We start from the raw sequence: 25222 nt of genomic DNA, 5'->3' as shown, positions 1-25222 counted from the left end.
TGTGTGTGTGTATGTGTGTGTGTGTGTTTGTGTGTGTGTGTGTGTATGTGTGTGTGTATGTGTTTGTGTGTGTGTTTGTGGGTGTGTTTGTGGGTGTGTGTTTGTATGTGTGTGTGTGTGTGTTTGTGTGTGTGTGTGTGTGTGTGTGTTTGTGGGTGTGGTTGTGTGTGTGTGTGTTTGTGTGTGTGTTTGTGTGTGTGTGTGTGTGTATGTGTTTGTGTGTGTGTGTGTATGTGTTTGTGTTTGTGTGTGTTTGTGTTTGTGTGTGTTTGTGTGTGTGTGTGTGTGTGTGTGTTTGTGTGTGTGTGTGCTTGTGTGTGTGTGTGCTTGTGTGTGTGTGGGGTGGGGGGTAGAGAGTGTTTGCACACCTGCATGGCAATTCAAAAATATAACATTGAGACTGATATAATGTAGATAATCAATAAACAATGCATTTTTAATGCAGGTTTTTAACTTACCCAATAACATAATTTCAGGATTTTTTCAACTTACAATTTCATATAATTTTCTGTAATTGTATAATTAGTTTTTTTAAATCCTAAAAACATAATTACTTTCATTAATGAAGGGACAGAAAGTCAAAACATTCAAATTGACTTATATTATTACATTTGCTATATTCTCTTTGTATGCGTTGCTAAAAAGCATATCTAAGTAGGCTCAGAGCAGCAACACACTACTGGGAGCTAGCTGAACACATCAGGTGTGCCAGTGTCAAGGGGCATGTATGTGGAGCCACCAATCACCAACTAGCTCCCAGTAGCGCATTGCTGTTCCTGAGCCTATATAGATATGCTTTTTAACAAAAAGAATCCCAAAGAACAAAGTTAATTTGACGATATAGGTAATTTGGAATGTTGTATAAACATGATCTCTCAGACTCATAAAAGCTTATTTTTTACTTTATTACCCTTTAAACACACTGATATCCATATTGTTGTGTGAATAATTTACATAATTTTAAGTTTGGTTTGACCTATATATAAGCATTCTTTTATTAAAGGGACAGTCTACACCAGAATTTTTATTGTTTTAAAAGATAGATAATCCCTTTATTACCCATTCCCTAGTTTTACATAACCAACACAGTTATATTAATATACTTTTAACCTCTGTGATTATCTTGTATCTAAGCCTCTGCAAACTGCACCTTTATTTCAGTTCTTTTGACAGACTTGCAGTTTAGCCAATCAGTGCCTGCTCCCAGATAACTTTATGTGCACGAGCACAGTGTTTATCTATCTATCTATCTATCTATATATATAAAATACGTGAACTAACACCCTCTAGTGGTGAAAAACTGTTAAAATGCATTCTGAAAAGAGGTGTCCTTCAAGGTCTAAGAAATTAGCATATGAACCTCCTAGGTTAAGCTTTCAACTAAGAATACCAAGAGAACAAATCAAAATTGGTGATAAAAGTAAATTGGAAAATTGTTTAAAATTACATGCTCTATCTGAATCATGAAAGTTTATTTTGGCCTAGACTGTCCCTTTAAACCAGAAAACAGCTACATTTTTTTAAAATGTGAGAAGAGCATGCTCAAAAGTGATAGCATTGGGGGGGAAAGCCACAAAATGCCATTCAAAAGAACTAGACACTAGAGTGATTGAAATAAACTTATTTTGACAGGCATAGTATCCTCAGGAATAGTGCCCCATAACTGGAGTAAAGCTGATGTGGTACCACTCTTCAAAAAGGGAAGCAGGGCTGATCTAGGAAGCTATGGACCAGTTAGTCTGACATCAATAGTAGTGAAGATACGCGAAGGGATTATAAGGGATTATATTGATGAGTATATTTGTATAAACAAGATTATAAATTAAAATCAGCATGGCTTTATGAGAAATAGATCATGTCAAACTATTCTAATTAGATTCTATGAGGAAGTAAGTAAAAATATAGATACATGGCAATCGGTTTATGTGAAATACTTAGATTTTGCAAAGGCGTTTGATACAGTGCCACATGAGAAATTAAAGGACCAGTAAATACAGTAGATTTTCATAATCAACAAATGCATGATAAAAAGACAATGCAATAGCACTTAGGGGCCAATTTATGAAAATGCAAGCAGACATGATACAATGTAGCGTATTATGTCCGCCGCACATCAATAAATGCCGACAGCATATGCTGTCAACATTTATCATTGCACAAGCAGTTCTTGTGAACTGCTTGTGCAATGCTGCCCCCTGCAGATTCACAGCCACTAGCAGGGGGTGTCAATCAGCGCAATCGTATAGGATCGTGCTGATTGATGTCCGCAGTCTCAGAGCAGGTGGACAAGTTATGGAGCAGCGGTCTTTAGACTGCTGCTTCATAACTGCTGTTTCCGGCAAGCATGAAGGCTCGCGCGGAAACAGAGGCATCAAGCTCCATTTGGAGCTTAATAATTCTGCCCCTTAGTCTAAACTTCAAAAGAGAAGTAGATTTTTTTGCTGACGATTTCAAATTGGTCTTTTTCCATTCCCCCTGTATCATGTGACAGCCATCAGCCCATTACAAATGCATATATGTATTTCTCCAACATTGGTGTGTCCGGTCCACGGCGTCATCCATTACTTGTGGGATATTCTCCTCCCCTACAGGGAAAGGCAAGGAGAGCACACAGCAAGAGCTGTCCATATAGCTCCCCCTCTGGCTCCGCCCCCCAGTCATTCTCCTTGCCGCTCTGAACAAGTAGCATCTCCACGGGGATGGTGAGGAGTTTGTGGTGTTAGTTGTAGTTTTTTATTTCTTCTATCAAGAGTTTGTTATTTTAAAATAGTGCTGGTATGTACTATTTACTCTGAAACAGAAAGAGATGAAGAGTTCTGTTTAAAAGAGGAGTATCATTTTAGCAGCAGTAACTAAAATCGATTGCTGTTCCCACACAGGACTGTTGAGATGAGAGAACTTCAGTTGGGGGGAACAGTTTGCAGACTTTTCTGCTCAAGGTATGACTAGCCATTTTCTAACAAGACTGTGTAATGCTGGAAGGCTGTCATTTTTCCCTCATGGGGATCGGTAAGCCATTTTCTTAGACTTAGAAAGAATAAAGGGCTTATTATGGGCTATTAACTGGTGGACACTCTTAAGGGCTAAATCGATTGTTTATTTAAGATTTTATTTAAAGTTTGAAGTGGATTTCACACTTTTATTATTTGGGGAACGTTTTTTAACACCAGGCATTTCACTGTATTAGGCAGAGCCTCATTTTCGCGCCATTATTGTACAGTTTCTTTTAAGTACAGTGCATGCAGATGCATGTGAGAGGGTCTGATGTCCACTGAAAAAGTTCCTAGAAGGCTTGAAATACCCCCCTGGGATAGTTGAAGTCACAACAAAGGCTGTGGCTGGGACTGTAGTGGGGTTAAAATTGCAAACGGCTCCGGTTTCCACATTTTAAGGGTTAACAGCTTGAAAATTGGGGTGCAATACTTTGAATGCATTAAGACACTGTGGTGAAAATTTGGTAAAGATTGGATAATTCCTTCATAGTTTTTCACATATTCAGTAATAAAGTGTGCCCTGTTTAACATTTAAAGAGACAGTAATGGTTTTGTTTTAAAACGGTTTTTGTACTTTATTAACCAGTTTAAGCCTGTTTAACATGTCTGTACCTTCTGATAGATCATGTTCTGTATGTATGGAAGCCAATGTGGTTCCCCCTTCAAATATATGTGATATTTGTGCCATAGCGTCCAAACACAGTAAGGACAGTATTGTCACAAATAGTAAGGTTGCCCAGGATGATTCCTCAGATGAAGTAGAGATAGTTCTACATCTTCTCCTTCTGTGTCTATACCAGTTATGCCCGCGCAGGCAACCCCTAGTACTTCTAGCGCGCCAATGCTTGTTACTATGCAACAATTGACGGCAGTAATGGATAACTCCATAGCTAATATTTTATCCAAAATACTAGCATTTCAGAGAAAGCGCGATTGCTCTGTTTTAAACACTGTAGAGCAGGAGGGAGCTGATGATAATTTTTCTGTCATACCCTCACACCAGTCTGAAGTGGCAGTGAGGGAGGGTTTCTCAGATGGAGAAATTTCTGATACAGGAAGAATTTCTCAGCAGGCAGAACCTGATATTGTGACATTTAAATTTAAATCAGAGCATCTCCGCGCATTACTTAAGGAGGTGCTATCTGCTCTGGATGATTGTGACAATCTGGTCATCCCAGAAAACTTGTGTAAGATGGACAAGTTCCTAGAGGTCCCGGTGCACCCTGATGCCTTTCCGATACCTAAACGGGTGGCGGACATAGTGAATAAGGAGTGGGAGAAGCCAGGCATACCTTTTGTCCCTCCTATATTTAAGAAATTGTTCCCTATGGTCGACCCCAGGAAGGACATATGGCAAACAGTCCCTAAGGTCGAGGGGGCGGTTTCTACACTAGCCAAACGCACGGCCATTCCCATTGAGGACAATTGTGCTTTCAAAGATCCAATGGATAAAAAATTGGAGGATTTGCTTAAAAAGATTTTTGTACAGCAAGGTTACCTCCTTCAACCTATTTCGTGCATTATTCCTGTCACTACAGCGGCGAGGAACTGGAAAAGTCGCTCAGCAGGGAGACTCCGTATGAGGAAGTCATGGACAGAATTCACGCACTTAAAGTGAATGTAAATTTTGATGCTAAAGTGTCCGGTTTTTAAAACTTTGATTAAAAACAGAGGCACTTTAATTCATAAAAATTTTCATTTCACTCCGTTTGTGAAAAAAACTTACCTTTTAATCTTCACAGCAGCTCCAGCTTCCTCCACCTGTTTCAAAGCCTCTTCCTGGGTCTAAAATGAGGCATCGGCTTCCTCCAATCACAGCAGTGAATCAGACACTGAATCCCCCGGGGGGGAAGCTGTGATTGGAGAATGACCTATCAATCATTTCTGACATCAGAAATGGCTTGTGAGACCGGAGAAAGCTGGAGCTGCTGTGAAGTTTAAAAGGTAAGTTTTTTGTCACAACAGGAGTGAAATGTAAATTTTTATGAATTAAAGTGCCCCTGTTTTTAATCAAAGTTTTAAAAACCGGGCACTTTAGCATCAAAATTTACATTCACTTTAAGTTAGCTAATTCCTTTATTTTAGACGCCGCTTTGCAGTTAGCGAGATTAGCAGCAAAAAATTCAGGGTTTGCAATTGTGGCGCGCAGAGCGCTCTGGCTAAAGTCTTGGTCGGCGGATGTATCTTCCAAGACAAAAATGCTTAATATCCTTTTCAAAGGTAAGACCCTTTTTGGGCCAGAATTGAAAGAAATTATTTCAGACATCACTGGGGGAAAGGGCCATGCCCTCCCACAGGATAGGCCTTTCAAGGCTAAGAATAAGTCCAATTTTCGTTCCTTTCGCAATTTCAGGAACGGACCGGCTTCTAACTCGGCAGCCTCTACACAAGAGGGTAACGCTTCCCAGACTAAACCAGCTTGGAACCAACGCAAGGCTGGAATAAGGGTAAACAGGCCAAGAAGCCTGCTGCTGCTACCAAGACAGCATGAAGGGGTAGCCCCCGATCCGGGACCGGATCTAGTAGGGGGCAGACTCTCTCTCTTTGCTCAGGCCTGGGCAAGAGATGTTCAGGATCCCTGGACTCTAGAAATAGTCTCTCAGGGTTATCTTCTAGAATTCAAGGAACTACCCCCAAGGGGAAGGTTCCACATTTCTCACTTATCTTCAAACCAAATAAGTAGACAGGCATTCTTACATTGTGTAGAAGACCTGTTAAAGATGGGAGTGATACACCCAGTTCCAACTGTGGAACAAGTTCAGGGGTTTTTACTCAAATCTGTTTGTAGTTCCCAAAAAAGAGGGAACTTTCAGACCAATTCTGCATTTAAAAATTCTAAACAAATTTCTCAGAGTTCCATCGTTCAAAATGGAAACCATTCGAACAATTTTACCTACAATCCAGGAGGGTCAATATATGACTACCGTGGATTTAAAGGATGCGTATCTACATATTCCTATCCACAAAGATCATCATCAGTTCCTAAGGTTCGCCTTTCTGGACAAACATTATCAGTTCGTGGCTGTCCCATTCGGACTAGCCACTGCTCCCAGAATTTTCACAAAGGTGCTTGGGTCCCTTCTAGCGGTTCTAGGACCAAGGGGCATTGCAGTGGCACCTTATCTGGACGACATTCTAATGCAAGCGTCGTCTCTTTCCAAGGCAAAGGCTCATACAGACATTGTTCTAGCCTTTCTCAGATCTCACGGGTGGAAGGTGAACGTAGAAAAGAGTTCCCTGTCTCCGTCGACAAGAGTTCCCTTTTTGGGAACAATAATAGATTATTTTGAAATGAAGATCTTCCTGACAGAAGTCAGAAAGTCAAAGCTTCTAAACGCTTGTCAAGTTCTTCTCTCTATTCTGCAGTCTTCTATAGCTCAGTGCATGGAAGTAGTAGGGTTGATGGTTGCAGCAATGGACATAGTTCCTTTTGCTCGAATTCATTTAAGACCATTACAACTGTGCATGCTCCAGTAGACAGGATCATCTGTCTCAGGGAATGAGTTTCTACAGACCAAAGTGGGTCATTGTCACGACCGACGCCAGTCTATCAGGCTGGGGCGTGGTCTGGGATTCCCTGAAAACTCAGGGTTTATGGTCTCGAGAAGAGTCTCTTCTCCCGATCAACATCCTAGAACTGAGAGCGATATTCAATGCTCTCCGGGCTTGGCCTCATCTAGCGAAGGCCGGATACATAAGATTCCAGTCTGATAACATGACGACTGTAGCTTACATCAACCATCAGGGAGGAACAAGGAGTTCCTTGGCGATTAGAGAGGTATCCGAGATCATCAAATGGGCGGAGGATCACTCCTGCCACCTATCTGCAATCCACATCCCAGGAGTAGACAACTGGGAGGCGGATTATCTGAGTTGTCAGATTTTCTATCCGGGGGAGTGGGAACTCCACCCGGAGGTGTTTGCCCAGTTGTCTCAATTATGGGGCATTCCAGACATGGATCTGATGGCGTCTCGTCAGAACTTCAAGGTTCCTTGCTACGGGTCCAGATCCAGGGATCCCAAGGCCACTCTAGTGGATGCATTAGTGGCGCCTTGGTCGTTCAACCTAGCTTATGTGTTTCCACCGTTCCCTCTCCTTCCCAGGCTTGTAGCCAGGATCAAACAGGAGAAGGCCTCAGTGATTCTGATAGCTCCTGCGTGGCCGCGCAGGACTTGGTATACAGACCTGGTGAATATGTCATCGGCTCCACCATGGAAGCTACCTTTGAGACAGGATCTTCTAGTACATGGTCCATTCGAACATCCAAATCTAATTTCTCTGCAGCTGACTGCTTGGAAATTGAACGTTTGGTTTTATCCAAGCGTGGGTTTTCAGATTCAGTGATAGATACTCTGATCCAAGCCAGAAAACCTGTGTCTAGAAAGATTTACCATAAAATATGGAAAAGATATATCTGTTGGTGTGAATCCAAGGGATTCTCCTGGAGGAAGATTAAAATTCCTAAGATCCTCTCCTTTCTCCAAGAAGGTTTGGATAAGGGATCGTCAGCGAGTTCTCTAAAAAGACAGATTTCTGCTTTATCTGTCTTGAGGTACAAGCTTTTGTACAGGCTTTGGTCAGAATCAAACCTGTTTACAGACCCTTGACTCCTCCTTGGAGTCTAAATTTAGTTATTTCAGTTCTTCAGGGGGTTCCGTTTGAACCCTTACATTCCATAGATATCAAGTTGCTATCTTGGAAAGTTCTGTTTTTGGTTGCTATTTCTTCTGCTAGAAGAGTTTCTGAATTATCTGCTTTGCAGTGTGATCCACCCTATCTGGTGTTCCAGGCAGATAAGGTTATTTTGCGTACCAAGTCTGGAAAGGAAATAGTTGTTCCTTCTCTGTGCCCGAATCCAGTTTCAAAGAAGGAACGTTTGTTACACAATTTAGATGTAGTCCGTGCTTTAAAGTTCTATTTAGAAGCAACAAAGAATTTTAGACAAACATCATCCTTGTTTGTCGTTTACTCTGGTAAGAGGAGAGGACAAAAAGCTATTGCTACCTCTCTTTTTTCTGGCTGAAAAGCATTAGCCGATTGGCTTATGAGACTGCCGGACGGCAGCCTCCTGAACGAATCACAGCTCACTCCACTAGGGCTGTGGCTTCCACATGGGTCTTCAAGAACGAGGCTTCTGTTAATCAGATATGTAAGGCAGCGACTTGGTCTTCTCTGCACACTTTTGCCAAATTTTACAAATTTTATATTTTTGCTTCTTCGGAGACTGTTTTTGGGAGAAAGGTTTTGCAAGCCGTGGTGCCTTCTGTTTAGGTAACCTGATTTGCTCCCTCCCTTCATCCGTGTCCTAGAGCTTTGGTATTGGTTCCCACAAGTAATGGATGACGCCGTGGACCGGACACACCAATGTTGGAGAAAACAGAATTTATGCTTCCCTGATAAATTACTTTCTCCAACGGTGTGTCCGGTCCACGGCCCGCCCTGGTTTTTTAATCAGGTTTGAAAAAAAAAATATTTTTCTTTATACACTACAGTCACCACGGCACCCTATAGTTTTCTCCTTTTTCTCCTAACCGTCGGTCGAATGACTGGGGGGTGGAGCCAGAGGGGGAGCTATATGGACAGCTCTTGCTGTGTGCTCTCCTTGCCTTTCCCTGTAGGGGAGGAGAATATCCCACAAGTAATGGATGACGCCGTGGACTGGACACACCGTTGGAGAAAGTAATTTATCAGGTAAGCATAAATTCTGTTATTTTGTGAATTCTTGCACATGCTCAGTAGGAGCTGGTGACCCCGGGATCAGTACTGGGCCCTGTTCTTTTGAATATTTTTAAGCAAGGATTACATAGCAACATCTTTATTTTTGCAGATGATACAAAGTTGTGTAAGGTCATTAGGTCAGAGCAGGACAAACGCGTTACAAGGGGATCTGCAAAAATGTGTAGTATGGGCAGGTAAATGGAAAATGAGATTTAATATGGGAAAAGCAAGGTTCTGTTTTTTGGAAGTAAAAATAAGCAGGCAATGTATTATTTAAATGGGACTAGACTTAGCCAAACAGAGGAGGAAAGAGATTTGGGAGTAGTAATAGATAACAAGCTAAAGATGGGTGCACAATGCAGGGCAGCAGCTTCTAAGGCTATATAAATCCCTAGTAAGACCTCACCTTGAGTTCTGGGGATCGATCTAAATGAAAAGACATTGTAGACCTAGAAAAAGTTCAGAGAAGGACCACAAAACTAATAAGGGGGATGGAGAATTTACTAGAAAAGAAATAAAAACATAAGCGCTTCCCAAATGGATGGAGAATTTAAGCTATGAGGAGAGGTTAGCCAAACTGGGTCTGTTTTCTCTAGAAAAAAAGGAGCTGGGGAGGTGACATAATTACTTTATATAAATATATTCAAGGCCCATATAAAGAAATGGTAGAAGCTCTATTTATTCCAAGAAAATTGTTTGTGACAAGAGGTCACAATTTAAGGCTGAAATAAAGGAGATTTAAACATTTTTTCACTGTAAGAGCAATAAAATTGTGGAACACATTACCAAAGGAGGTAGGGAATGCCAATACCTTAGATACATTTGAACATTATTTGGATACATTTCTGGCTGTAAACAGAATTCACTGATATGATTGTTTGTGTTAAATGGACCACCTTTTAATGGGATTAATTTAAGCTCAACTGGAGCTTTTTTGTAAGTATATTAAATTTGTATAGGTTGAACTTGATGGACTTCAGTCTTTTTTTCAACCTCATCTACTATGTTACTATGTTTAAAATTGAAAAACCTTACAATGTTAAAAGCAGATAAACTAGACTTTTTCCTCAATTTAGAATTTCATTGCAATGGAGTTTCTTAAAGGGACAGTAAAGTCAAATATAAACTTTCACGATTCAAATAAAGCATGCAATTTTAAACAACTTTCCAATTTGCTTTTGTTATCAATTTTGCTTTGTTCTTTGGTATCTTTTATTGAAGAGTAAAACTAGGTAGGCTCAGAATAGCCAGGATTGTGCCCGTGTATTTAGTACTCTATTGCATACTGAGTACGAAGACACGTGCACACACCTGAGCTCTTATGAGCCTACCTAGTTTTACTATTCAATAAAAGATACCAAGAGAACAAAGCAAATTTGATAACAGAAGTAAATTGGAAAGTTGTTTAAAATTAAAAGTGCTCTATCTGAATCATGAACATTTTATTTTGACTTTACTGTCCTTTTAATGGTTTCATAGAGGTGGGGCTAGGAGCAGCCTCACCTTGTATGATCATTTAGCAAACTGTTGTTTTAATCACTTTTTTTTTACTTTTGTCTTGTCTGTTGATAACTTTCCTTTTTGCTGATAAATAATATTGTGGATTATATCTGATTTCCTTAAACTCTTATATAATCTGTTACAAATCTAAAAAGCCATTGGCTTTTCATTTGTAATGTTTCCCTTTATTTCCTTTATTTCCCATGTTATTATGGAGCTGTGTGTTTATATTTTAATATGTATTATAAAATTAATAAAAATGTAACGTAATTGGCGAATCAATTACGTAAAAAAAAAAATATTCATAGCAAAGTATGTGGTTTTGTGGTGTACACAGCCACTTGAAAGCCACACAATGACTGGGTTCTCTTATGGCCATAGACATGGGGTGTTGAGTGGCTACATGGAGATACATTGAGAGACTCTTTACTATAGTTATCTCTGAATGTTAAAAAAAATAAAAAAATATTGAGTCTAGGTTAACACTGTGGAATCTGTAGGCACACTACAAATGAATAATAATAATAAATATATTAATACAGGCTTAATCATATAAAGTAACAGTTCTATAAACAAAAACCGCAAACTTAAATTACCAGGATTATAAAAAAAACTCAAATTTTTACATAGCACACAGCCATCTCAAAACAGAGTTCTTTTGTTTTCATAAAAAAGAAATAAAAATGGTCTAATATTTTTCCTAGAAATCTTAGGCCATATTGACACACTACATTCTAAAAATGATTTGTTTCAAAAAGACAGCTGACTATGGCAGTTTACAGAAACGCTTAAGCTGTAAAACATTGTTGTCACTATATTTTTTGAAGTGACTTGGATAAGAGTATTTTTAATCTGAATCCTGTGTTCAACATTGTTGTAAAAATACAAAACCAGTACATTTAACAAAATAATATAGCATTTTCTATATAAAAAATCTTGTTGAACAAAATCAGTATGATGTTTTTGATTTTAATCAGTGTTATAATGAAATACATACAAAACACACACTTCTAAAAAACCTCCAAGTGAAAGTGGAACACACATAATTTTGAGCAAAAAATATGAAATAAATGTACCAATACAGAAAAACCATTAAAGGGACACTGAACCCAATTTTTTTCTTTTGTGATTCAGATAGAGCATTAAATTTTAAGCAACTTTCTAATGTACTCCTATTATCAAATTTTCCTCATTCTTTTGGTATCTTTATTTAAAATGAAATACCGGTAATTTAAGTTTAGATCCCGGCCAATTTTTGGTGAACAACCTGGGTTCTTATTGCTGATTGGTGGATAAATTCATCCACCAATAAAAAAGCGCTGTCCAGAGTACTGAACCAAAAATGAAGCTTAGATGCCTTCTTTTCCAAATAAAGATAGCAAGTGAACGAATAAAAATTGATAAGCGGAGTAAATTAGAAAGTTGCTTAAATTGCATGATCTATCTGAATCACAAAAGAAAAAATGTGGGTTCAGTGTCCCTTTAAGCATTCTATAGCAAAGATCTGGTAATACAGAACCATTGTAACCAACTAAAGAATACTTCAAAGAAATTCTGGGGACAATTATGTATATGTCACTGGCATCTTCAAGATACACACATGTAGTATTTACCATCTAACTATATATTCAAATAGAAAGTTTTAAGTCTTACATACAGGTTTTATACATTTATAAAAAGTGATAATGCAAAATCAAACAAACTATTAAACAATGCAATACGGATATGTGTTCAATGTGATTCTACAATCTCAAAATGTATACAAGACACTAATGTTCAAGGTGTATTCTTCTTGCCTCAAGAGAAAATAAATTTAATAGTGAAGTACAGTTTATATGAGAACAAACACACCCAAATCTGCCAAGGGGCTACTCATGTATAAATGAGTCAAACCGGCTCTGAAGATGACCACACCTGGCTTAATACTGCCAGGTACCTAGTATTCATCCGGCAATACTCTGTATGTAGTGTGTAACAAACATTTATTAAAAGCAATTAAAACATATATAAAAAGCCACAATATCGCTCCCCAAAAATAGTCACTTGAGTATCTATCCAGTGTATACTCTCAGTGGGCTGCCTATATCTATACTCAAGCAGGATGGAAGCGGGATGGAAGCGTTTAGATCACAGTTCATACCACAAACTTTTCTGCCTAGTATTTTGGAATTTTCGCAATATCTTTCCTGGTGACGATATAGCAGGGGCGAGGCTATGACATAAAATCCCGATGTAAGTTTTGCTGAATATATACAGCTTTTTCAAGGAAGTAATGTGCTTCCTCGCCTTTCCTCTTTTGTAGTCTGTGTAATAATCCTATACGGCCATTTTGGAATTGTCATTTTGCATTGTTTAATAGTTTTTTAGTAGTCAACCTTTTAAAAGTACTTTTCTTCATCTAGCCATCTACCCAGATCATTAATGTACAATTTTGAATTCACATAATTATTTTTGTTTGCACATTTACAAATATGATTCTTTAAAAAGTGATCTCTTAATTTCTGTATTTTTTTTATCATGCATGTCACACACTGTTGATTTAGGGGATGCAAGGTGCATAAATGTTTCCTCCTGTGAGTGTTTCTGTGGGTGTCTGTGTTTATGTCTTTGTGCTTTGGTTTGTGTCTGAGTATGTATGTATTTTTTTTCTGTTGGTATCTCTGTGAGGGTGGGTGTGTATGTCTTTGTGCATTTTCTGTGGATGTCTGTGAGGGCGTGTGCATATGTCTTTGAGTCTTTTTCTATGGGGTTCTCTGTGAGGGCGGGTGTGTTTTTGTCTTTGTGTATTTTCTCTGGATGCCTCTGTGAGGGTGGGTGTGTATGTCTGTGTTTTCTGTGGATGTCTCTGTGAGGGTGTGTGTGTGTGTGTGTGTGTATGTATGTCTGTGTTTTCTGTGGATGTCTCCGTGAGGGTGTGTATTTTCTGTGGGTGTCTCTGTGAGGGTGTGTATGTCTTTGTGTGTTTTCTGTGGATGTCTCAGTGAGGGTAAGTATGTATGTCTTTCTGTGTTTTCTGTGGGTGTCTCTGTGTGTGTGTATGTCTTTGTGTGTTTTCTGAGGCTGTCTCTGTTGGTGTTTCCTTGGGTGTATGTGCAGGTTTGAGTTTGTGTGTGTGTGTGTGTGTCCATTGTCTGTTCCTTTTTAGGACATTTTGACCTTACTACTGATTATTCACATCTATCTACAGACTTTGAGACCTTTCCGGAAGTCACCAATCTACCATTTAACCTTTAAATTATTGTTTATGCAGTTCAGGGCCCTTCCTTTCCGCCACTGCATGCTGTTGTCATCATTTAGTTGGCATCTTCCTTTACAAAAAAGATAATCAGAACTCCATATTTTGTTTTCTAAATCTCCTTTTTTTTTACAAAACTGTAGTTTACCTTATTACTTGTCAGGTCAATGTAAACAAGTGCTAAGTGTCTGTTTGGGTGTCTGTGTCTGAGTGTGTGTATGTTTCAGTGTATGTTACTACCTTTACAACATTTCCAAGTTTAAATAGACAAGAATAAAGTGCATATAAGTTTTAGTCACTTGGTCAATAATTGCACATGTCAAAGGAGGGGGGGGGGGGGGGTGATTAATGGTTAAGTCAGGGTGTGGTGGTAATTAGTACCAGAATATTCATCCAAAGGGGTTGTCCACTTTTTAAAATTATTTTATTGGAAGACAAATAATATAGGTATGAAGATTAACAATGATCTATAAGCTACAAAATATAAAACAAGTCTCAAGAAATACCAAGAGCTACAAACATAAAGATACAGTCCAAATTATATGGGGCAACTCTATTTTAAACAAACCCAGATTAAGCAATATTAACTAAACATAGTGAACAAGAGAATTTATCACAAAGTAAATGTATAAGAATGCTAATATACTCAGCCAGTTCAGTCCTCCAATGCTCTCTCTCTCATCAGTTGCTTCCAGGAGGTGAGGAAGATAAAAAAGTGTGTATACTAACTGTTGGCTCCCATTGTATACTTAATTCACTTAAGGTGTGTCCTACCATACACCAATCAAAAGGCTATATGGGAGTGTCCTTCTTAGACAAAGACTAGGCCAGAGGCCTAGTCTATATTTTAAAATATGTTTGTAAATTTAAGAATTAACTACTTGAACACTCTAGGGATAAATTCTCTGGTTTTATGACATCACACAGGGGCCCCAAAATTTCTAGTGGCGGCCCTGCACAGGTGTAAAAGTGCTTAGCGCTCAAACGGTTAAACAATATAACCTTTATTTAACACTTTATTTTAGGCACACTGTTACAGTCTTAACAAAGGGATATTTTTATTTTAAAGTTCTGTTTTGTGATTGTAAACACATTTTTTTGCCTTATGCAGTTTTAGAAACATTTTTCTTTTGGCTCTTGAATATCAATGGATTATTTCAATATGCTTTATAATTTTCAGATGTAAATGAATGTGAGGCTGAACCCTGCAAGAATGGAGGAATATGTACAGATCTAGTTGCAAACTATTCGTGTGAATGCCCTGGTGAATATATGGGAAGAAACTGCCAGTACAGTAAGTATCACATCTTCTGCATCATTCTGTATATATCATAATTATCTCTACATGGTTGCAATAAAAATAGATTCTGGTTTCAAATGTATTCAAATCTGTTTTTGAAAAAGTGAAAACTTTTTTTTTTTTTTTTAAACATTTTACTTTCAAATGATCACCACTTGCTGAAAATGGTTTCTTCTGTTAAATAGCCTGTTGAGTGTGATGAATACAAGGTATATCAATCATGTTAGACTGTTGTCTGCTTAAATTACTTTCAAACTGCTCTGCATATCAAACATGCCATATAGCGGTTCTCTCATTTGCAAATCTGTGCTATTTTCATGATAAGTTCTTAAATCCCAAATCCATTTTCCAATTACCATACAAAACCACAATCTATTCTCTTAGAATTTACTGATGAAATTTAATAGAAACCTTTAGTATTACTCAACATGTTTACAATTCTTCATGTCTGTATAGTTACCTAGATGCAAAATATTTTATTGCAAATAAACACTCCCTCCCTTCACCCTTCCTCCTCCCGATTAAAAAAATAAATAAAATGCTTGTAGTCTTTGGACAAATAAGTAAAATGTGAGTATGAAGATTCAGTCAAAGGTTACTTCTTTAATATGAAAAGCAAATATTACTGCTGGTGTTGCTAGGCTGTCTGATTTCTACCTTCATACTGGAGAGATGATTAAAAATGATTATTCATATGTTCATATGTATAATTTCAGCTTCTGCCAAACATAAATCAGGTACAATGTTTAAATTATATATATATATACTGTATATATATGTATATGTATATATATATATATATATATATATATATATATATATATATATATATATATTATCTATCTATCTATCTCTCTTTCTCTTTGTCTTAATATATTAATGTTTTAAGGAAGCTTTAAAGACTTTACTCTTCCTCAAGTCTAATATATAATTTATGTCTGTCAGTGTTAGTTTGTTTAAAGGGAATGGCACAGAATAAAAATTTTCTTCCTAAGGTTGCTTAAAATATTCAATCTATATGTTGCTATTTCAAATAGATGTAACATTTTGACCTTAAAGGGACATTCAGATAAAAAATTAAAATGTGCTTAATGCTTTTCACTTTTGAATAGAAGCATTTTGGCAATATACTTGCATTAGCAACAAAGGCAAGTAAATGCTGTCAATGTTTAGTGTGAACTTTTACTGTGCTTTTGCACATGAAGCATATCTAAATATGCTTAATGCGCCACCATTTGAAACAATGTGTCTGCTCAGAGAGCTGCCGATACCTTGTATTGTGTTAGCCAATGTACTTTAGAGCCATGTGTAATATGTTTTCACTTTAAAAATAAACAATAATAATAAAAATGGTAATAATAATTGATATACATACAATCAACACTGTTTTAGTTAAAAAATGTATTACAATATAATTAAAAATGTTCATGATTTTTCACACAAAGGTATAAGCTTATACACGTGACCCCCGGTTTACAACGGTTCAATTTGCACTGTTTCAAAATTACAACCTTTTTTTTTAGTCATGTGACTGCTATTGAAAAGCATTGAGAAGCAGTGCATTGATTAAAATAGCCAGTAGGTGGAGCTGTCCGCTTGTGTTGCAGCAAAGATATGCAAGCCTAGCAAGCTGAAATTAATCAATTTAACCAGACCTGAGCTGTCGAGCAGCTTGCAAAGGAACAAGATCTTCCTGTCTATAAATCAGTCCAGATTGGAATGCATAGAAAGAACTGTTTACAGAAAAATGCAAGTAAAGTCTGTGTGATTATTTTATTAGGTTTATAATGCTGTTTAGCAAATGTTTTTGTTCATTTAACTTAGTTTAATTATATATTCTGTGTTGTGTGTTTATTTTTTAGGTTTATAATGCTGTTTAGCATTTAAAGTCTTCATTTCAATGCTTTAAAAATAATGTATTAGCTGTTACTTATGCCAATTTTGAGAGGGGCCTGGAACCTAGCTCCCTCACTTCCCATTGACTTACATTATAAACTGGGTCTCAATTTACAACGGTTTCGATTTACAACCATTCCTTCTGGAACCTAACGCTGGCGTAAACTGAGGGCTACCTGTATATTGTTTTGCAATAAAAATAAGCCTTTTCCTGAATTTCTATTTGTGTAAAATTAGCATCCATTTGGGGGTTACCTTAATTTTGTTAAATAAAATACTGAGTATTTTGATATGTATTATCTCAAAAATGTGTATAGTCACAGGGCATAGCGTTTGCTATCTTGTTGGCTGTCTTGTAATTGGCTACCTCTGAGTTTTCATGTAGTAATATGTAACAAAACATACATTACTGAACAGTAGTGTATTTATCAATAATCAATAGGCATGAAGAGAAGCAAAATGTCATACAAGGCTACATATCAACATGTTTGGGTTCAGGGATATCCATTTCAGATTCTATATCTACTTTAGTCTACCAAAAACTATTTTCTTTTTATCTTAAGAATCAATTAGGTAAACATCATTATTGTACTGTATTACTTATTTTCAATGCAGTTTTTAATGGTAAAAGTTTCTGCTTTAATTACTGTGCTCCTTTAGCAGTAACTTTTGTTTTAACAGCGATTTATTATCACATTCAAATACAAAATTGTTAATTAAGAAACTGTACTGTTTTAACTATGTGAGTTTCCCTTTCAACCCTAATAAGAAACTGAGGCAGAAAAAGTTTGGCCAGAATTTCCTAAATTTAATACAAACAAAATTGATTAAACTGGAAAGTGAGATCTGACAAAGTTATTTATCAAGTCCCACCCATCCGATTAATGTACTGAACTACTGAAACATCATCCATCTGCAAAAGGATGTAACAATCGGTACAATGTTTGGAGAAACAACAAACGGCAATGGAGACAGCCGAGAGCTCCAAGCAATTAATGTGAAATCAATGTGAAATCAAGTGACCAATTGCACATGTGCACGAAACGCGTCTGCCGTTTGCACCTGTTCATTCACCTGTTACTTTGCATCTTTTTTGATACTGACCGTTTTCATGTTTTTAAACTTAGAATCAATTAAACATTTTTTTACATTTTTAATCTTCGGGCTTGGATTGCTCTTTTCCTTTTGGATTCCTCAATTAACGTGAAAGTTAGCTTCCAACCCCATCCAAGGGCCTGCAGTGGAAATACTCCCACATGAGGGCAAACCCAAATATTGCCCTGCCATTCCATGCCTCTATTGTAGAAGCCACCAAGACATTTCTGCTCAAACTTTGTTCGTTAAAATCTGTTGATGGTAAAAATGAGTCTCCCGAAAGGACTGGATCTTTAACTGTTGCGTTGCATGAAAAATTACCTGAATGGAGGAGGACAAAAGGCAGTTGGTGGATGGAGATTAAGACAGCTGTCAGTGCCTATCAAATGTCCAACTTGATCAAGTCGATCTTCTCCTGAGGAAGAAGAAGCTGACCCTGGAATGCATCTATGGAGAAACCCAGGAACTCTACTAGTTACAAAGGTGCCAGGCTCGACTATGAAACCAAGAGAGTTGAGGTAAGTGGACATGTCATGCAGCTGGCACAATAATAGGTCTTTGTCCTGAGCCATGAGTAAAATGTTGTCCAGGAAACCATGAGACAAAAACCATGTGCCTGGTGACAAGCCACCAATGGTTTCAGCAGTTTGGTGAAGCACCAGGGGGCTAAACTGAGGCCGAATGGAAGGCCCTGCCAAAGCTGATCCACCCAACAAATTATAAGGAATTTGGAGCAGTACAGGCACTGTCAAATATGCATCTTTTAAGTTCAGGTGCACCATCCAGTCGTTCAAATGGAGCAGATATCTTAGCATGTGTTTGCCCTCTTGAAGTGACGGTAAACATCAAAATAGTTAAGATCCAGGGGGAACTTCTGGGTGGCAGCAATGATAGGTTGCAAGAATGTTTACTGCTTCAAACCCCATGCACAAATCTGCACGTAATCTCCCTTTTAATGCTCCATTGAGTATTAATTTATGCTAAATATTCTGCAGTTGAGAAAACCCTCTTGAACGATACCATTCTTCTGGGATTTGGTGCTGGATTCAGCCTACCGGAATATTACAATTGTTGCGGCTTAATACCTGACCCCCCGGCAGGGCACTTTGGTGCTTCTTTAGTTATGGAGCAGTGATACCCCGCTAGACACTGCTAGAAATTTCACTTACTTAAGCTTGCCTGACACCTCCTGTAAAAGTTTACTATGGAGACTGCTAAAGTTATTCTTGATGAACTATGCTGCCTGTTAGATGGCTACCTAATCGCATTTTAAAAGGTACTGTTCAGGGAACTTAATGGCAGCGGTGGCCGTACTTCAGACCATCCTACTTCAATAGAATCACCCTCATTACAGCAGGGGAGTGGTGGCGCTTTGGGGCCCCAGTGCTCACTAATCACCTATATTGGACCCATGTCAGATCCTGAGGCTGGTTCGGTGGAACCTGAGGTAGAGTGTGGATAGGCTGCACCCGAAAGCATAGATAATATTATGGGACATCATATATCACTAATGGATGCAAAAAAGCTTCCAAACTGAGGGCCACTCCTCCTTCGCATTGACTCAAGACGAATTACCACCCAGACCTACAAAAATCCCTGCTGAAGTTCATCTTCAGAAAATTGGACACGCAGCACCACAAACACTAATCCTATTAAGATCTAACTCTGCACAGCTTGGATGTCATCTTACCACAGTTTCATTTCCAGCTCGGCTACGAGTCATCATGGTTCTTCATTTAGTCAGACCTCCAGACAAAAAGCGGATGCCCCTGCTCATTTACCCATTCAACCACCCGGTACAAGAAACAGACTGTTTTCTAACAATTTGTGGTGCTAAAGTAGGCATTGGATGAACTCTAGAGGTCATGTATACATTTTGGATCCCGATGCATGTTATCCTCTGTGGGGTTTGCATAGGGTCCTGCAGGCTTTGATAGATCTTACAAAGGCTCAGATATTAGATCTCAGATATATAACACACAGACTTGTTGCCCATTGAAACCTCTAATGATACTGTTTTAAGTCTGATGTCAGAGGTATTTCTTTGCTATACAGTTTATTTAGAGCAATATTTTAAATGTTGATATATTGTTCAAGTTTTTTGCATTTTAGTGAGTGTTTCATCTTGTTTCCCTAACATATACTAAACACTACTCACAAAATAAAGAGTGTGCCTTATCCTGTGTTATTGCGCTGTACATTTTGCATATTACCTTGTAATGGATATAGGATAACGTGGGGTTACATATATGATATATTTACAAATTATTTTTGCTAACATCTACTTCCTTGTCACTACTATTTAAGACCCTAGTACTCTGCTTCCAGATAAGAGTTAGGCTGTCAGCGGCTGTGACAGTCTGACCTCTCCCATATAGAAATTGCTCTTACTAGGACAGCAATTTATCATTCTAGATGGTAATACTTTCTTCCTATCGTAACCCTTAACTGTTCTAAAACATCTAAGTGACAATATCTCTGTGCCTTTTTAATAATGCTTTTACAGAAAGGTTAAAAAAAATGTATCCACAGGTATTCTCTTTCTTTTACAAAGATATGACGAGTCCACGGATTTCATCCTTACTTGTGGGATATTAACCTCCTGCTAACAGGAAGTGGCAAAGAGCACCACAGCAGAGCTGTATATATAGCCTCTCCCCTTCCCCTCCACCCTCAGTCATTCTCTTTGCCTGTGTTATACTAGGAAGACATGGTAAAGTGAGGTGTTAGTTTTATTTTCTTTAATCAAGAAGTTTTTTATTTTAAATGGTACCGGTGCGTACTATTTTCCTCAGGGGGATATGGAAGAAGATTTCTGCCCTGAGGTTTGATGATATTAGCATTTGTAACTAAGATCCACGCTGGTTCCCACAAGACTTCTAAAGGTAACCATGAGACATCTTCAGTGTGGAGACCGGTTTCATGCTACAAGCAGCATTAAGGTATGTGCAGCCTTTTTTTCTGAGGAGACTTGGTGTATCAGAACTGGCTCACATTTCCCTGTATGGGAATGGGGTAAGCAGTAAATCCTATTTTAATAAGAGGGGTGTTACTGGAGTCCATATTTTGTATTTATTATTAGTTGATATTTGGGCATTATGTGACATAGGAGACTATATAAAAAACGATGTTTTATGTTTTTTATTTTTGGCACTTAAAACTTATTGGTTTTATGCTTGAGGGTTATATTGTGTGCGTATTTTTACTTTAGTGCAAAACTGCATTTCCATGTGATGACTTTTGACCTTAAGGGGCGGAGCCTATTTTGGCGCAATTTCTTCAGGCTTAGCAGCAGCAAACAGTAACTCGGTGGCTCCTGGACTGTGTAGCTGGTCTGAAGGGTTGGAAACTTGATTCGAAGGACCCTGGGGGCAGGTAGGCACCACAGCAGAGCTGTGGCGAGGTGCAGAGTGTATTTTACCTATCTTTTGACTACATGTTGATATAAGTACTTCTAAAGCCTTATTTCTGCCCTTGCTTCTGGGTGCAGTAATTTTTGGATTAACCAACGATATTAAGTTAAATTTGGGAATAATTTAACGTTTTTTGTGCATTTTGGAAAAATTGTTCACATTTTTTCTAATGTTTATTTTATGCTATAAATAAGTGTTTAAACGACTTTTGTGGTATTACTAGTCTGACATTGAGGTTTCTCATTGTTCTATTTGTTTAGAAGCTATTGTGCAACCCCCTCTAACATTGTGTAACTTTTGTACTGAAAGGGCTTTACAATGTAAAAAGCATATTTTAAATAAAGTAAGTGTGTCTAGGGATGATTCTCAGTGTGAAGAGAATCAGGATATGCCATCCAATTCTCCCCAAGTGTCACAACCAGTACTTCTAGTGCGTCAAATTCTTTACTCTGCAGGAGATGGTTGCAGTTATGTCAACTACCCTTACAGAGGTATTGTCTAAATTACCAGTGTTGCAGGGTAAACGCAGTAGGTCAAGTATTAATGTAAATACTGAATCCTCTGATGCTTTATTAGCTTTTTCCGATGTTCCCTCACAGTGCTCTGAGTTGGGGATAAGGGAATTACTGTCTGAGGGTGAAATTTCTGATTCAGGGAATGTTTTGCCTCAGACAGATTCGGATGCTATGTCATTTAAATTTAAGCTTGAACACCTCCGCCTGTTGCTTAGGGAGGTTTTAGCGACTCTGGATGAATGTGATTTTATTGTGATTCCTCCAGATAAATTGTGTAAAATGGATAAATATTTGGAAGTTCCTACTTACACTGATGTTTTTCCGGTTCCTAAGAGAATTTCGGAAATTATTAGTAAGGAATGGGATAGACCAGGTATACCGTTTTCTCCCTCTCCTAATTTTAAGAAAATGTTTCCAATATCAGATACCATTTGGGACTCATGGCAAACGGCCCCTAAGGTAGAGGGAGCTATATCTTCCCTAGCTAAGCGTACTACTATACCCATTGAGGATAGTTGTGCTTTGAAGGATCCTATGGATAAGAAATTAGAGGGTCTACTAAAGAAATTATTTGTTAATCAGGGATTTCTTTTACAACCTACGGCTTGCATTGTTCCAGTAACTACTGCAGCAGCTTTTTAGATGACATTCTAGATAGAATTAAGGCTCTTAAGCTAGCTAATTCTTTTATTACTGATGCCGCTTTTCAAATTGCTAAATTAGTGGCAAAAAAAGGCAGGATTTGCTATTTTAGCACGTAGAGCATTGTGGCTCAAATCTAGGTCTGCTGATGTGTCATCAAAACATAAGCTTTTAGCTTTTCCCTTTAAAGGTAAGACCCTTTTTGAAGGAGATCATTTCTGATATTACGGGAGGTAAGGGCCGTGCCCTACCTCAGGATAGGTCGGTTAAAATGAGGGGTAAACAGAATAATTTTTGTTTCTTTAGGAACTTTAAAGGAGGACCCCCCGCTTCTTCTTCTTCCTCCACAAAGCAGCATGAAGGGGTGGCCCCCGATCCGGGACTGGATCTAGTACGGGGCAGACTTTCTTTCTTTGCTCAGGCTTGGGCAAGAGATGTTCAGAATTCCTGGGCACTAGAAATAGTGACCCACGTTTATCAATTGGAATTCAAGGATTTTCTCCCAAGAGGGAGATTTCATCTTTCAAAATTATCTGCAAACCAGATAAAGAGAGAGGCGTTCTTACGCTGTGTAAAAGACCTTATTACTATAGGAGTAATCTGTCCTGTTCCAAAATTGGAACAGGGACAGGGGTTTTACTCAAACCTATTTGTGGTCCCCAGAAAAGAGGGAACGTTCAGACCCATTTTGGACCTGAAGTGTCTAAACAAATTTCTAAGAGTTCCATCATTCTAGATGGAGACAATTAGAACAATTTTGCCAATGATCCAGGAGGGTAAATATATGAATACCATGGATTTGAAGAATGCTTACCTTCATATTCCAATCCACAAAGATCATCATCGGTTTCTAAGGTTTGCCTTCTTGGACAAACATTATCAGTTTGTGGCTCTTCCTGTCGGGTTGGCCACAGCACCCAGAATCTTCACAAAGGTTCTAGGGTCTCTTTTGGCAGTTCTCAGACCACAAGGGATAGCGGTGGCGCCTTATATGGACGATATTCTGATTCAGGCGTCAACATATCATCTGACAAAATCTCACACGGACACAGTGTTGTCTTTTCTGAGAACTCACGGCTGGAAGGTGAACATAGAGAAGAGTTCACTTGTTCCACAGACAAGGGTTCCTTTCTTGGGAACTCTGATGACTATGACTCAATAGCCATGAAAGTATTTCTGACGGAGGTCAGAAAATCAAAGATTTTGAATGCTTGCCGAGTACTTCTGTCCATTCCTCGGCCATCAGTGGCTCAGTGTATGGAGGTAATCGGATTAATGGTAGCGGCAATGGACATCGTTCGTTTGCTCGCTTTCATCTCAGACCACTGCAACTGTGCATGCTCAGTCAGTGGAATGGGGATTATGCGGATTTATCTCCAAAGATAATTCTGGATCAAGAGACCAGAAACTCTCTTCTTTGGTGGTTGTCGCCAGATCATCTGTCCCAGGGGACTTGTTTCCACAGACCCTCGTGGGTGATAGTGACAACAGATGCCAGCCTTCTGGGCTGGGGTGCAGTTTGTAACTCCCTGAAGGCTCAGGGTGTTTGGACTCAGGTGGAGTCTCTACTTCCAATCAATATTCTGGAACTGAGAGCAATATTCATTGCACTTCAGGTGTGGCCTCAGTTGGCTTCGGCCAAATTCATTAGAGTCCAGTCGGACATCATAACGACTGTGGCATCTGTCAATCATCAGGGGGGAACAAGGAGTTCCTTAGCGATGATAGAAGTATCCAAGATAATCAGTTGGGCAGAGGCCCACTCTTGTCATCTGTCAGTGATCTACATCCCAGGGGTAGAGAACTGGGAAGCAGATTTTCTGAGTCGACAGACTTTTCATCCGGGGGAGTGGGAAATTCACCCAGAGGTATTTGCCTCATTGATTCTCAGATGGGGCAGACCGGAATTGGATTTGATGGCATCTCGTCAGAATGCCAAGCACCCAAGATACAGATACCGGTTAAGGGATCCTCAGGCCGAACTGATAGATGCCTCGGCAGTACCTTGGTTGTTCAGCCTTGCTTATGTGTTTCCGCCGTTTCCTCTCCTCCCACGCGTGATTGCTTGAATCAAACAGGAGAGAGCTTCAGTGATCCTGATAGCGCCTGCGTGGCCATGCAGGACTTGGTATGCAGATCTAGTGGACATGTCCTCTCTGCCACCATGAAAACTTCCGCTGAGACAGGACCTTCTCATTCAAGGTCCTTTCCAACATCCAAATCTAATTTCTCTGCAACTGACTGCGTGGAGATTGAACGCTTGAATTTATCGAAGCCAGGATTCTCTGATTCAGTTATCAATACTATCAGCAAGTTCCTTAAAGGGACAAATTTCAGCTTTGTCAATTCTGTTTCACAAACGTTTGGCAAATGTCTCAGATGTTCAGTCTTTTTGTCAGGCTCTATCTAGAATTAAGCCTGTATTTAGACCTATTATTCCTCCCTGGAGTTTGAATTTAGTTCTTCGAGTTCTGCACGGGGTTCCGTTTGAACCTATGCATTCCATAGATATTAAATTATTATCTTGGAAAGTTCTGTTTTTGGTTGCTATTTCTTCTGCTCAAAGAGTTTCTGAGCTTTCAGCATTACAGTGTGATTCGCCTTATCTCATATTTCATTCTGATAAGGTGGTTTTACGTACCAAACCTGGGTTCCTTCCTAAGGTTGTTTTGAATAAGAATATTAATTGGAAAATTGTTGTTCCTTCCTTGTGTCCTTATCCTTCTTCTAAGAAGGAGCGTCTGTTACATAACTTGGAAGTTGTTCCGTGCCTTAAAGTTTTACTTACAGGCAACTAAGGATTTCTGTCAATCATCTTCATTATTCATTGTTTATTCTGGGAAGAGTAGGGGTCAGAAAGCTACGGCTACCTCTCTTTCTTTTTGGCTGAGAAGTATCATCCACCTGGCATATG

At 38.7% G+C, this 25222-nt stretch overlaps 1 protein-coding gene across 1 annotated transcript in view; it reads left to right on the top strand.

The window, feature by feature from the left end:
* Nucleotides 1–25222, top strand: part of EDIL3 (EGF like repeats and discoidin domains 3) — a 1373680-nt gene that overhangs the window by 744158 nt on the left and 604300 nt on the right. The window contains exon 5 of the mRNA XM_053701474.1: nt 14628–14741. Coding sequence (XP_053557449.1) covers nt 14628–14741 — 114 coding nt within the window. The remainder of the gene's footprint in view (nt 1–14627; nt 14742–25222) is intronic.

The sequence above is a fragment of the Bombina bombina genome, chromosome 2, assembly GCF_027579735.1.
Source record: "Bombina bombina isolate aBomBom1 chromosome 2, aBomBom1.pri, whole genome shotgun sequence".
NCBI classification, from domain to species: Eukaryota; Metazoa; Chordata; class Amphibia; order Anura; family Bombinatoridae; genus Bombina; species Bombina bombina.
This window is presented reverse-complemented; position numbering and strand designations above follow the sequence as displayed.